At 36.9% G+C, this 15,335-nt stretch overlaps 1 protein-coding gene across 2 annotated transcripts in view; it reads left to right on the top strand.

Moving 5' to 3' along the window:
• NUP205 (nucleoporin 205) overlaps nucleotides 1–15,335 on the top strand; it is an 82,488-nt gene that overhangs the window by 11,436 nt on the left and 55,717 nt on the right. For both annotated transcript variants that reach the window (XM_059933301.1, XM_059933302.1), the window contains exons 6-13: nucleotides 196–424; nucleotides 1,647–1,811; nucleotides 6,557–6,732; nucleotides 9,403–9,519; nucleotides 9,702–9,839; nucleotides 11,710–11,860; nucleotides 12,911–13,116; nucleotides 15,131–15,313. In XM_059933301.1, coding sequence (XP_059789284.1) covers nucleotides 196–424; nucleotides 1,647–1,811; nucleotides 6,557–6,732; nucleotides 9,403–9,519; nucleotides 9,702–9,839; nucleotides 11,710–11,860; nucleotides 12,911–13,116; nucleotides 15,131–15,313 — 1,365 coding nt within the window. The remainder of the gene's footprint in view (nucleotides 1–195; nucleotides 425–1,646; nucleotides 1,812–6,556; nucleotides 6,733–9,402; nucleotides 9,520–9,701; nucleotides 9,840–11,709; nucleotides 11,861–12,910; nucleotides 13,117–15,130; nucleotides 15,314–15,335) is intronic.

Raw genomic sequence — 15,335 nt, 5'->3', positions numbered from 1 at the left:
GAGGAGGTTGGGACTTAAGAATGAGTAATTAACCGTAGGGTTTGTTCAGAATTGCAGAGGTGAGATTTTAGGGTCACTTATGGATTCAGATACATTTATATAGTTTGCCTTTATGATAGATAGTTTACATTTTGGAAGAAGATCAGGCCTCAGTGTAATTTATTTATACCGATAATCATTCATCTTTATTTCTAGGTTTCTGATCTCATCAAGGAGTGCAGGCAGTCTCTGGCAGAAAGCCTTTTTGCCTGGGCTTGCCAATCACCTTTAGGCAAAGATGACACTCTGCTCCTTATTGGACATTTGGAAAGAGTGACTGTTGAGGCTAATGGCTCGTTGGATGCAGTGAATCTGGCTCTTCTTATGGCACTTCTGTACTGCTTTGATATCAGTTTTATAGAACAAAGCACAGAGGAACGTGATGGTATTGGATTTTGTACCTATTAATACATTTATTTCAAAAATCAGATTTAATTGTGGAGATAACATTTAAGAAGGGTGGTTTTTTAACAACTAAGATAAAAATAGTATATTTTATTCCTTTGTGTGTAATTCATCCATATTTGAATATTTAGATATAAGATCACATTTTTAAAGTAATTGCAGCCCCGTTAGATATTTCTGTTATCTTTTGAGGTTTTGGAATGGGAAAGTGCTAAAGGATTTGCAATATATGTTTGTTGAGTTAGGCATGCCTAATTTACTTGCTTGTTTTTTTCTTTTTTAAATTAATTTATTTGGTTGTGCCAGGTCTTAGTTGCGGCAGGTGGGCTCCTTAGTTGCGGCACATGGACTCCTTAGTTGTGGCAGGTGGGCTGCTTAGTTGTGGCTCACCCGTTCCTTAGGTGCGGCATGCAAACTCTTAGTTGCGGCATGCATGTGGGATCTAGTTCCCTGGCCAAGGATTGAACCTGGGCCCCCTGCATTGGGAGCGTGGAGTCTTAACCACTGCGCCACCGGGGAAGTCCCCCTACTTGCTTGTTTCTTTACTATTCACATTTTAAACCTTTCATTCTAAGGGAGGATCACTATAATTTTTAGTAATATATTATCTTTGACTTTTTTTTTTCTGTGAAGTAGATAAAATTTCTCTTGGTAACCTTGTAAACAGTTACTGCTTAGAACTGAGGATCTCAAAAATGATTCCCACAAAGGAAGCTTATTGCCATTTAATGTCATAAATATTTATAATTATTCCAACAGTTGTCCGCTGTCTGCTTTTGACTGTATCATCCCCGTCTCCTTTCGTTAGGTATGTGAGGAGACCAGACATTTCCCACTCCTCTTTGGTGATCATCCTTAGCCATTACAAAAGGCTTATTTAAAATACAACTACCCCTTACCTCCAATCAAATTGTCACATAGTACATTGTGTGTCACATAACAAGCAGTACCTGTGCTTCTCATATAGGAATGCTGCCAGTTAATGCATTGGTCAGATTTCCTGTATTGAATGAAATGAATCACAGAATTAAGTAGATGTAGTCTGTTTTTATGATAGTATACTTATTATTTCAAACATTAATTATAATTAGTCATAATTTTTTGTTGGGAATACTCTGACTTTCTGATTCTTAGACATTATTCCTGTATATCAAAAGTGAAAATTTCTCTACTTTGGTATAGTTGTCTATTTTTGTTTTCAGATATGATTCATCAACTTCCACTGTTGACAGAGAGACAATATATTGCAACAGTTCACTCTCGTCTTCAAGACTCACAGCCTTGGAAACTGCCGGGGCTGCAAGCCACTGTGAGACTTGCCTGGGCACTGGCGTTGAGGGGGATATCTCAGCTCCCTGATGTGACAGGTAAACTGATTGTAGGTCATTTTGTTATGAGGAAATGACATATCAACATTTAACGGCATTTCAGAAAAGGTGTTATCTTTTTCTTTTTTTTTTTTTGGCTGCGCCGTGTAAGAAAAAGGTGTTATCTTTAACATGTATAAGCATGAGCCTAGGAAGATACCTAGAGTTGCGGTAAATGAAATTTTGTATTGTGAAATACGGATCTTTTCCTTTTTTCTTGTCTCCCAAAAGAAATTATTTGAAAAATTTTTTCCCTTTCTTGCAGCCAGTGACAATTCTCTTTTAGCTTCTTTTTTTCCTTAAGAGTTTTAAATTTGAAATGACAGTGTAACAGTATTTTTTTTTACATTTTTCTTTTTGGTTTTGTTCACAGACTAATTTTTCTCACTTTGTGTCAGATTAAAAACTACTATTATTTTAAAATACAGTATATTAGGTGATATTTGGTTCAATCAATAATGGATGGGGACTCTGACTTCTAACAATCTGTTACCCACTATAGCATATCCTCTTCTGCTGTTTACGTTCATGTAATTATCATACTAATAGTGGTTTACTCTAACAGGGTGAGAACTATGCTTTTGTTGTAATTTGAAGCCCCCAAAATTGTCACTTCTGTAGGTTTTTAGGGTAAATCTGGAAAGGTTTTATTAACGTTTACAGTCCATGTCAATGTTTCCTAGTCTTAGAGTGTCAGCAGATTCCAGTATCTTATCAGTTGTATGATTCCAGAACATTTTGTTCTCTAGTCTCATGCTGTTCCCAAGTGGGCTGTGGAAAGATTTTTTTAAAAAATTTTTGAAATTTATTTTATTTATTTTTTCTACAGCAGGTTCTTACTAGTTATCTATTTTATACATATTAGTGTATATATGTCAATCCATATCTCCCAATTCATCCCACCGCCACCACCCCCCAGCCAGTTTCCCCCTTTGGTGTCCATATGTTTGTCCTCTACGTCTGTCTCTATTTCTGCCCTGCAAACTGGTTCATCTGTACCATTCTTCTAGGCTCCACATATATGCGTTAATATACGATATTTGTTTTTCTCTTTCTGACTTACTTCCCTTGTATGACAGTCTCTAGATCCACACACATCTCTACAAATGACCCAGTTTTGTTCCTTTTTATGGCTGAGTAATACTCCATTGTATATATGTACCACATCTTCTTTATCCATTCGTCTGTCGATGGGCATTTAGGTTGCTTCCATGACCTGGTTATTGTAAATAGTGCTGCAGTGAACATTGGGGTGCATGTGTCTTTTTGAATTAGGGTTTCCTCTGGGTATATGCCCAGTAGTGGGATTGCTGGGTCATATGGTAATTCTATTTTTAGTTTTTTAAGGAACCTCCATACTGTTCTCCATCGTGGCTGTATCAATTTACATTCCCACCAACAGTGCAAGAGTTTCCCTTTTCTCTACACCCTCTCCAGCATTTGTTGTTTGTAGATTTTTTGATTATGCCCGTTCTAACTGGTGTGAAGTGGTACCTCACTGTAGTTTTGATTTGCATTTCTCTAATTATTAGTGATGTTGAGCAGCTTTTCATGTGCTTCTTGGCCATCTGTCTGTCTTCTTTGGAGAAATGTCTATTTAGGTCTTCTGCCCATTTTTGGATTGGGTTGTTTGTTTCTTTAATATTGAGCTGCATGAGCTGTTTATATATTTTGGAGATTAATCCTTTGTCCGTTGATTCGTTTGCAAATATTTTCTCCCATTCTGAGGGTTGTCTTTTTGTCTTGTTTGTAGCCTCCTTTGCTTTGCAAAAGGTTTGAAGTTTCATTAGGTCCCATTTGTTTATTTTTGTTTTTATTTCCATTACTCTAGGAGGTGGGTCAAAAAGGATCTTGCTGTGATTTATTTCATAGAGTGTTCTGCCTGTGTTTTCCTCTAAGAGTTTTATAGTGTCTGGTCTTACATTTAGGTCTCTAATCCATTTTGAGTTTATTTTTGTGTATGGTATTAGGGAGTGTTCTAATTTCATTCTTTTACATGTAGCTGTCCAGTTTTCCCAGAACCACTTATTGAAGAGATTGTCTTTTCTCCATTGTATATCTTTGCCTCCTTTGTAATAGATTAGTTGATCATAGGTGCATGGGTTTCTCTCTGGGCTTTCTATCCTGTTCCATTGATCTATATTTCTGTTTTTGTGCCAGTACCATATTGTCTTGATTACTGTAGCTTTGTAGTATAGTCTGAAGTCAGGGAGTCTGATTCCTCCAGCTCCGTTTTTTTCCCTCAAGACTGCTTATGGAAAGCTCTTTTTGTGTTACAAGTTTTTCTTTGGCCAAGTATTATTATTATTTTTTAATAAATAAATTTATTTCTTTATTTATTTTTGGCTTCATTGGGTTTTCGTTGCTGTGCATGGGCTTTCTCTAGTTTTGGGGAGTGGGAGCTACTCTTTGCTGTTTTGCGCAGGCTTCTCATTGCAGTGGCTTCTCTTGTGGAACATGGGCTCTAGGCGCATGGGCTTCAGTAATTGTGGCACGCGGGCTCAGTAGTTGTGGTGCACAGGCTTAGTTGCTCCACAGCATGTGGGATCTTCCTGGACCAGGGCTCGAACCCATGTCCCCTGCATTGGCAGGTGGATTCTTAACCACTGAGCCACCAGGGAAGTCCCTGGCCTAGTGTTTTTTTATGTTAAAGCTGGTAGATGGTGAATTAGACATTTACAGACATGTACAAATTCTGTTTCTCAACTACACCTCTTATTCATTTACAAGTCTTATTTCAGTACTTTTCTGGCATAAAATTACTGTATACTTTTAAGTAGCTATGTGATAGTTAATCAAATTACTGTACCATTGGCCTAATCTTGAGAGGCACAGTAGAAAATACTATATACTTCACTAGATAAGAATAGGAATCCAGGCCTAGTTTCAAGTCCTTGATCTTTGGCTGCTTAATCTCTTTAGTTTTACATGCTCATACCCTCTTATAATCTTTGAAATTAGGGGTATTATAATGAATTTTTTTTTTTTTTTTGGCTGTGCTGCATGGCTTGTGGTATCTTAGTTCCCTGACCAGGGATTGAACCCAAGCCCTCGGCAGTGAAAGCGTGGAATCCTAACTACTGAACCACCAGAGAATTTGCTATAATGAACATTTTAAAGTATACATTTTTATCTGTTAATTTATATTTTAAAAATTACTAGAAAAGATGAATAGCTTATATTGTAGAAATGGTCATTTCTTGAAATAATCCAGACGAGTTTTAACAAAGATGTGAATTTTGAAAAATTAGTTCCTACTCTTTTTGTAGACTTCTGGACATTTTATAAAACATGTTTATTACATTATTTTATAAAAAATGTGTTTTGAATTTTACTAAACTGATTAAAATTTTTATATACTGTTTTGAGATGACAAAACTCAATTTACATTAAGATATTAGTGTGCTTTATTACCTAAGTAAGTAGTCTTCAAGTAAGTAGGCTTCCCTGGTGGCGCAGTGGTTAAGAATCTGCCTGCCAATGCAGGGGACACGGGTTCGAGCCCTGGTCCGGGAAGATCCCACGTGCCACGGAGCAACTAAGCCCGTGAGCCACAGCTACTGAGCCTGCGCGTCTGGAGCCTGTGCTCCGCAACGGGAGAGGCCGCGACAGTGAGAGGCCCGTGCACCGCGATGAAGAGTAGCCCCCGCTCGCCGCAACTGGAGAAAGCCCTCGCACAGAAACGAAGACCCAACACAGCCAAAAATAAATAAATAAATTTATTAAAAAAAAAAAAGTTCTTAATTCCAGTATTTCTGAATTCAAGTGAAGGCTTGGAACTAGTTATTGTTATTAATATTTAATTAATATTAATAATTAATAATTTTAGTAATCATTACTGTTAGTAGTAATAAAGAATTAAGAAACTGTTTTGTTCTCAAGGAGTTTGTATGATATGGGTAGATATACAGACTTTATTTCAAAATGCAAAACAACACATAAACAAACAAAAAAAACAACCAATCTCTTTTCCTCTGGTTGAGACTATCCTGGTTTATATCTATTCCTGACCCTTTTCAAGGCATTGAAAGTGTACTTTAAGTAACAGAATGTATTTGGTCTCTATGACAGTGAAGCAGAATAAGCTATTTAACATTTCTTTTTCAAAGACAGATTATCGCAAAATTACCTAGTAATTAAAAAAAATATATATATTTATTTATTTATTCATTTTTGGCTGCGTTGGGCCTTCGTTGCTGTGCGTGAGCTTTCTCTAATTGTGGCGAGCGGGGGCTAGTCTTCATTGCGGTGCAGGGGCTTCTCATTGCGGTGGCTTCTCTTGTTGTGGAGCACGGGCTCTAGGCGCGCAGGCTTCAGTAGCTGTGGCATGCGGGCTCAGTAGTTGTGTCTTGCGGGCTCTAGAGCACAGGCTCAGTAGTTGTGGCGCACGGGCTTAGTCCCTCCGCGGCATGTGGAATCTTCCCAGACCAGGGCTCAAACCTATGTCCCCTGCATTGGCAGGCGGATTCTTAACCACTGAGCCACCAGGGAAGACCCTTAAGTAATTTTTTTTATCACTCTCGCTGTTATTGTGAAGAGTAGATGATTTTCTAATGTACTTTTTCTGTAGTTCTTTGGGGTTTGTGAGTCAATTACAGTTACACGCTGTCTTATTTTGTGTACAGAACATGTTAGAAGGTTGAGAAGAGATCTGAATTTTGAACCATCAGCAGAATATTTTGAGATATTATAATCTAGTTTGGTAATTTTTCCTCCATGTGCTGTTTTTCTAAATATGTTCCTAGCTCTGGCTGAATTCACAGAAGCAGATGAAGCAATGGCAGAGCTCGCAATTGCAGACAGTGTTTTCCTGTTCCTCACTGAATCCGTAGTGGTGTCAGAAAACTTCTATCAGGAGGAATTTTATATTCGTAGAATCCATAATCTCATTACAGATTTCCTGGCACTTATGCCAATGAAGGTAAGTGTAATAATGTAAGATGAGTAAAAAGTAGTAGAAGAATTTTATAAAATAATTTAAAATTGACTAATTAACTAACTATGTTTTGGAAACTAATAAAATCTTTTACTGTAGACTAATATTTGGCAGTAGTTGTTATGTTACAGCTTGTGAATTAGTTTGTGATTCATGAACATGAAATAATGTAAGACCCATTAACTGAGAACAAGCTAAAAGGAAGAAATATTTGATGTTGAGAATGGTTTGTAATGAGAAAATAATGGGCAAATGAAAATGCTTCTGTGGGGAGAAAATTATTAACTTCATGCTACCCTGGAGAATCAGTGCTAAGGTTGTCTTATTTAATGCCTTTTATACATGATTTAGAAGAGGTATAGTGGAGAATCTCCAGTTTTATAGTTTCATAGATAATTTTTTAGACTCTTAATTATAGTGTATAAATAGACCTCCACATAGATACGGGTAAAGTAATGGGTTTAAGAAACTAATGCAAAGGTTGCTTTTTTTCTTTCTTTTTTTTTTTTTCTTAATAACAGGGCCCAGGGGCCCTGCCCACCTTTAGTGAGGTTACATTTGAATAAAGTGCTCGAGCTATAACTTTGATCCAAAAAGGAATTCTTAGAGCCATTTCAGACAGTTCCTACATAGCATATGTTCTGTGTGCCATTTTGTGCCAAGGAAGCCATCAGAGTGGTGACAGGAAGTAAAGGAGGGGGTAAAGTCCTATAAAACTGCCTTTTGTGTGTGTGTGCATAAAAAAAGCACCCGAAGGGTCTACACTTGTAATACCGATGTGCAGTTCTGATATCTTACCTACTGAAAAACATAAGGCAAATGGAAAAACTACCCAGAATGGTAGCAAACAAGGAATGAAGTGCTTACTCATGATATAATGAATCAAGTGTTCATTGAGTTGCTCCTGTATTCCAGGTAACCATGCTAGGAATTGTGAAGAAAACAAATAAGTAAGGGATTGATTCCCTGCCAGCAAAGAATATATAGTCTAGTTCGGCGGTCCCCAACCTTTTTGGCACCAGGGACTGGTTTCGTGGAAGATAATTTTTCCACGGGAGCCGGGGAAGGGGGTTGGGGGGGATGGTTCAGGCGGTAATGCGAGCGATGGGGAGCGGCAGATGAAGCTTTGCTGCTTGCCCGCTGCTCACCTCCTGCTGTGCGGCCCGGTTCCTAACAGGCCACGCACAGACCACTGCTGGTCCACGGCCTGGGGGTTGGGGACCCCTGGTGTCTAGTTGGAGAAATGAGATATACACAGAAAAATACAGGTAGTAACAGTAAGTAAATGACAGGTATAGACAGTAAATTACAGTGGATTTCTTAGGCTAAGGATAGCTCACTCAGGACTGGAATAGTCAAGGAGTGTTTAACAGGTAACTTGAGACCTCATCAGCCTTGAAGGATGTGATAGATTAACATCATAGAATTTTGGAATAGGAAGAAATCCTTTCATTTTACGTTTGTGGAAATGAAGCCTTAGAAAGGGTTAAGACTTCAACTTTTTCCTAGTTATTAGTCCAGAAGGGACTTTTACTATGGAAAGATAGTGGTCATCTGGAAAGATAAAGGCTGAGAGGAGTTTGAATAAACAAAGTCATATATGGTTTGGATAGGGTAAACAATGAACTTATTCACACAATTTTGGGACACTAGAATTTTGTTACTAGATATAGTACTATTTAGGTTATCTATGTCTTCTTAAATGAGCTTTGAAGGTTTGTGTCTGTCAGTGAATTTGTTTCATTCCAGTTATCAAATCGATTGGCATAAAGTTATTCCTAATATTCCTAATATCATACTTTTTATGTCTGTATGATCTGTAGTGATGTTTCTTCTTTCATCCCTAATATTGGTTAATTTGTGTCTTCTCCCTTTTTTCTTAACCCGGCTAGAGATTTATCAATCTCATTGATCTCTCCAGTGAACCAGCCTTCGGCTTTGTTGATTTTCTTATATTTTCTTTCACTGTTATTGATTTCTGCTTTTATTATTTTTTTCCTCTCTGCTTGGGTTTTAATTTGCCCCAATCATTTCAGTTTTTTACCACAGAAGCTTAGATTATTGATTTGAAACCTTTATTTTTTTCTACTATAGGCATTTAATGTTATAAATTTATCTGTGATTTCTGTTTTAACTGGGTCACACAAAGTTTGATATGTTGTGTTTTCATTTTTATTCTATTGAATGTATTTTGTAATTTTCCTTGAGACTTCTTTGATTGCTGAGTTATTTACAAGTACATTGTTTAATTAGCGAATGTTTGGGGAGCTAGTTTTGCTCATTACATGACTATAGTGGTGGTATTAGTAGTTAGTAGGTAGTACCAGGGATGCTAAATGTCCTGTAATGTTTAGACTCATCCAACCTAGTGAAGAAGTATCCTACGCAAAATGTCAGTAATTGAGAAACACTTTAGTTAAAATTAACTTATCTGTAGTGGAAAATGCATTGAAGTTTTAAGATATTATAAATTATGGTTAATAATATTGCAGTAAAATTCCTAGCATATTTCTTCACATTATTAAAGTGGAATAGATATTTAAACAATATTTTTCTTTTATGTAATCACTTTTAGACAGTTGCCTGATTTTCTGATTTCATTATTATTAACCCATATAATAAATTTACATATAAACTATATAATAAATTTAATAGGTGAAGCAGTTGAGGAATCGGGCAGATGAAGATGCTCGAATGATTCACATGAGTATGCAGATGGGCAACGAACCCCCCATTTCACTTAGAAGGGATCTGGAACAATTAATGCTCTTGGTAAGTTGTTATATTGGATGGACTATCATCTCCCTCTCTCCGTTATTTTTTCACTACCTTCGGAAAATTTCAGATCTAATATCTTAAATATACAAGTGAATTCAATAAAAATGTAAATTTTTATTTAAAAGTAATTTTTGAGTTACAGGCATTTGCCCACAGTCTTTGTTTACTGTTTGCAGATTGGTGAGCTGTATAAAAAGAATCCTTTTAATTTGGAGCTTGCACTAGAATACTGGTGTCCCTCAGAGCCTCTTCAGACTTCCACTATCCTGGGTTCTTACCTTGGGGTAGCTCATCAGCGACCCCCTCAGCGCCAGGTGAGCTCCTAGTTTTTCTACTTTTGTACTCTGGGATGGTAACTGGAAATCTTAAAAACAGGAAAAATGGTATTTCCTTCTGTTATTGCTGTTCATGCAAATGAACACTATTGTAACCTTTAGACATTTATACTTTTTCCTTTTATTTAAGGAAATTGAAACTCTTAAATTGATCTGATCATTTTGGAGTTTATATAGTCAGCCTTTTATTAGATACTAGCTATGCATTGGAGCACTAGACACAGAAAATTGTCTAGTTTCTTTATGAGTCACTTACTTGGATTTACTTAGTATTTATTAACTTACTCTGTCCTCTATAGGCATGACAAAGAATATACATCATTCTTAGCAAGTTGAGGAAGATAGGAGAGGTAAAAATACTGCAGGAAAAAGGCTTAGAAGTTATAATTAATGACAGAATGCCTATGAGTCAGTAGATAATGTAGGAGAAAGTCCATTTTCTATCCTGTAGTAACTAAAGGACGCTGTGCAGCAGCGAATCAGATGGATTGCCATATCTGTCTTCATCTCTTTGGGATTTTCTGTTCTAGATGTTTTCATGCCATATACAATTTTCATTTATGCTAGAGTCTAAGATCAGGACCCCCCTCTTTTTAACTGTATTTCTTATATTTATTGTTTCACTTTTTTCCATTTAAAAAGTTTTGGAGAAGGGTTTATTAAAACTAATTAAATATTAAAAAAAATTCCCATTATGAAAATTTTCAAACATATGGAAGAGAGAATAATTATAATAAACACCCAACATCTTAATTTATTTTTATTATTTTTACAGCAAATGCCCCTTTCCATTTAATCATTTATTTATTGACTGCGTTGCGGTATGTGGGATCTTAGTTCCCAGGGATCGAACCCGTGCCCCCTGCAGTAGAAGGGTGGAGTCCTAACCACTGGACTGCCAGGGAATTTCCCCAGAAGAATTTCTTTTTTTTTTTTTTTGGCCTTGCGACTTGTGGTCCCTTGGTTCCCCAACCAGGGATTGAACCCAGGCCCTCAGCAGTGAGAGCATGGAGTCTTAACCACTGGACCACCAGGGAATTCCCCAACATCTTAATTTAATAGCTGTTAACATCTTGCCATGTTCACTTCCACTCTTGTTATTTCTACTGCTTTTATTTTGCTGGGTTATTTTAAAGTAAATTATAGGCAGCATGACCTTTCACCTCTCATTGGTTAAGTTAGTATCTCTTAAAAATAAGGATATTTTTCTGTATAATCATAAAATTGTTATACCTAACAGATTTAACAATAATTTCCAGAGATCTGTAACATTTTTGGTTCTGAGTTCCAACTAATTAGTCTGAATAATATGTTTAGTTGTTGATAATAGATTTAAGGTATAAGCAAGAGAAAAGAGAAATCTAAGAAGTGGACTTAGAGAACAGGAGCGTAGGAACATGTATTGGCCAGAACACAAAACAGAATATGTTTAGGTTACTATAAAAAGTTCTTTCGGGTTCCTAGATCTTCATACTAAATTTGACTGGGATTTAGGAACTCTGGGTTCTAAGTGTACCTTTGAATTTGCTAGTTAATTTTAAATGAGTAAATTTCTTCAATTGTTTTACATATTTAGAATGTGAGTAGTCTTATGTTTTGTGATATTAATATGTTTTTAAAAATGTATTTTATGTTCACAAAGATATTCTATAATTGCATTAAATTGCTAATGACAAACTTGAAAATGCAGTTTTTCATAAATAGAATACCAGATTATTTTGTCTTGGGTGGGGAGTTAAATGAGAGTACTTAATTCATTTTAGTTCATATGTAGTCTTTATTAGCTAGTCCATGTTGGCTTAAAGTTAAGATATGCTTTATGTAAACTGTTGGTTTTTCCCTGTTTCAGGTTGTCTTGTCAAAGTTTGTTAGGCAAATGGGTGACCTGTTGCCTCCAACTATTTATATTCCTTATTTGAAAATGCTCCAGGGATTGGCCAATGGGCCCCAGTGTGCCCACTACTGTTTTAGTCTACTCAAAGTCAATGGTAGCAGTCATGGTAAGAAAAATCTAGATGTTGTCTAAGTTTGTTGTGACATTTAGTATCCTTCTACCTATTAAAGCACATTGGTTATATGTGCTAGGTTCTACTGGGCGTATACGTTATTTTTATAACAGAGAGAAGCCCACTGCTGGCTTTATGTATGGCGATGCTTTGATTATGGTCTCACAGACTGGAGAGTTTCCATTTGCTTTATAAAATACAGTTCAGTTTAAGAAATGAGAATTAATATACATTTTTAAGAACACATCTGGTGCTCAAAGCAAAATATACACCTTTGCTACGTAAGTTTGATTTCTTTATCTTCATAACTCCTTATTTTCTAAATTTCTGTTCTTACAGTTTTTCTCTCAACCCTCTCCCAATTTCCTCACTTAATTTTCAGACTTGAGTCTGGTTACACCAAAAATAGTGCAAAAGGGAAGAGAAAGAAATATTTATTAAACACCTCTGTCAGGTAGATATTATTACTTTCGTTTTTACATGTGAGGAAACTGAGGTTTAGCAAAGTTAAGTAATTTACCGAAGGTCACGAGTCACAGGGAAGCCATGATTGGAACTGAGATCTGCCTGGCTCCAAGACCTGTGTTTTGACTATTCTGTCAAGGCTTCCTTGTCTTATCTGCTAGGCTTTTGCTCTCAGTGCTTGGTATGTAATAGAGTACTGTAATTTGCAAATCTAGATTTTAGTTCTCTCTCTCTTTGGGAATTTAATTTAAGCTCAACATTTGGGAACTACTCATGGGAAAAGCAGCCCTGTATAGTTACATGACAACACAGAGTACTGTCCTGGATTCGAAGTAGGTAACTGACATCCAACGTAATTTACGTTTGCATTACATGGGCACCACCCAGTTTTAGTCCCAGGGATAAATTGATCCAGAGTTTAGTTTACAGAGGGTGTCTAACCCATTTTCAACACACAGCTTATCTAGGACAAAGGCAAACAAAGTTTACTGTTTTAAATTTATTTTCTTCCTCCATTTCCAAGCAAATGCTTAGACAATTTTGAAAGGAAATTCTGTGCTGTGTTGTGTTTCTTTACAGTTGAAAATATTCAGGGGGCAGGCGGCAGTCCTGTTTCCTGGGAACATTTCTTTCACTCCTTGATGCTTTACCATGAACACCTCCGGAAGGATCTTCCGAGTGCTGATAGTGTCCAGTACCGTCACCTTCCTTCACGTGGCATCACCCAGAAGGAGCAGGACGGGTTGATTGCTTTTTTACAGCTCACATCTACCATCATTACTTGGGTAGGTAACCCACCCACAGCATGTGAGAATGTAACTTTATTTGTGTTCTAGCACAGTGGCATTGTAAGGAGCCCCCAAGTTTCCTTATAATGCTTAAAGTTTATGAGTGATAAATTTAGCATATATATTTGGCGTTGTGTTTTTTTTTTTTTTTTGTGGTTAGTATTTTATGCTATTCTGTTCCTAAGTTCTTTGTTTCTTCACCTTTAGAGGGTATAGTTCTGGTAGCCCCTGCTTACTGCCATAAGTGTGTATGAAAATAATAGCCTAAGCCTGAAAGAAAATAATCAGAAGGGCAAATAAGAATGAGCTGTTGGATACACATCCTTCTAGAAGGTTTCCTAGCATAGATGTGGATATATAGGTTCTTGTGTATATACATATATATATACACATAAAGAGTATTTTTAATTAAAAAGAAAATTTATTTACTGAATATTTTTTCTCATATATATATATATATATATATATAATATCTTCTTAATCCATTTATCTTTTGATGGACAGTTAGGTTGCTTCCGTATCTTGGCAATTGTAAGTAATGCTGCTATGAACGTTGGGGTGCTTGTATCTTTTCAAATCAGTGTTTTTGTTTTTTTCAGGTATATACCCAGGAGTAGAATTGCGGGGTCATATGGTAGTTCTGTTTTTAGTTTTTTGAGAACCCTCCATACTGTTTTCCACAGTGGCTGCACAGTTTACATTCCCACCAACAGTGTAGGAGAGTTTCCTTTTCTCCATATTCTCGCCTTTGTGTTATTTTTGATGATAGCCATTCTGACAGGTGTGAGGTGGTGTCTCACTGTGGTTTTGATTTGCGTTTCCCTGATGATTAGTGACGTTGAGCATCTTTTCATGTGCCTGTTGGCCATCTGCATGTCATTTTTGGAGAAGTGTCTTTTCAGGACTTCTGCCCATTTTTAGTCGTGTTGTTTGTTTTTGTGATGTTGAGTTGTGTGAGCTGTTTATATATTTTGGATATTAACCCCTTATTGGTCATATCATTTACAAATATTTTCTCCCATTCAGTAGGTAGTCTTCGTTTTGTCGAGGGTTTCCTTTACTGTGCAAAAGCTTTTAAGTTTAATTAGGTCCCATTTGCTCTTCTAGTTGTTTCTTTTGTTCACTAGAGCAAAGCTAAGTTCCTTAGTCTGACATTCTCTCCGAAGGATAGGAAGAGTGTCTTCTAACTTACTTTTTTTTAAAGTAATGCTAAATAGTATTAAAGGTCGAAACATAAAGTTTGTAATTCTTTCTTTTTTTTTAAATTTTTTTTATTTATTTATTTTTGGCTGCGTTGGGTCTTCGTTTCTGTGCGAGGGCTTTCTCTAGTTGCGGCGAGCGGCGGCCACTCTTCATCGCAGTGCGTGGGCCTCTCACTATCGTGGCCTCTCTTGTTGCGGAGCACAGGCTCCAGACGCGCTCACGGGCCCAGTTGCTCCACGGCATGTGGGATCTTCCCAGACCAGGGCTCGAAGCCGTGTCCCCTGCATTAACAGGCAGATTCTCAACCACTGCGCCACCAGGGAAGCCCTGTTAATTATTTCTTGTTGAATTAAAATGGAGTGATACTTGATACCGTGTGTGTGGGAGTGTGTGTGTGCGCGTGCGTGTGTGCGTGTGTGTGTATTTCCATTTTTTTCTCAGAAAAGGACAAGGTATTTTATTCATTCATATCTAACATTGTTCCAGAAAAGATGTAAAATGCCTATGTAAGATTTATGTGACCCTGGAAGACTTTCTCTGTTTGTATGTATTATTTTCCATTCTTAGAGCTGTCAAAGTAATTCTACAAAGGCTATCTTTTCTCCATTTTTTACACTGACTGAGCTAGTGATCTGATTTGATCTCCTGGTAGAGTTCAAGCATTTGCCGTAGGCTTATCTTTGTTTTAGTATGTATTAAGCCTATGAATACTCAGTGTAAGTGTTAGCAATTTAGATGATTACTGGTCATTTTTCTTAGCTTTTGAAAATGGAAAGTCTCTCTTGTTCTTTTTTTATTCAATACTCAGAGTGAAAATGCTCGTTTGGCACTCTGTGAACATCCTCAGTGGACCCCCGTGGTGGTGATTCTGGGACTCCTGCAATGCAGTATCCCTCCTGTATTAAAGGCCGAACTATTGAAGACACTTGCAGCGTTTGGAAAATCTCCTGAAATTGCTGCTTCTCTCTGGCAGTCGTTGGAATACACTCAGGTAGTATTATGAGCGCTCTTAT

This window comes from Balaenoptera ricei, chromosome 9 (genome assembly GCF_028023285.1).
Source record: "Balaenoptera ricei isolate mBalRic1 chromosome 9, mBalRic1.hap2, whole genome shotgun sequence".
NCBI lineage: Eukaryota > Metazoa > Chordata > Mammalia > Artiodactyla > Balaenopteridae > Balaenoptera > Balaenoptera ricei.
The sequence above is the reverse complement of the archived record's forward strand: the minus strand, read 5'-3'. Positions and strand labels throughout refer to the sequence as shown.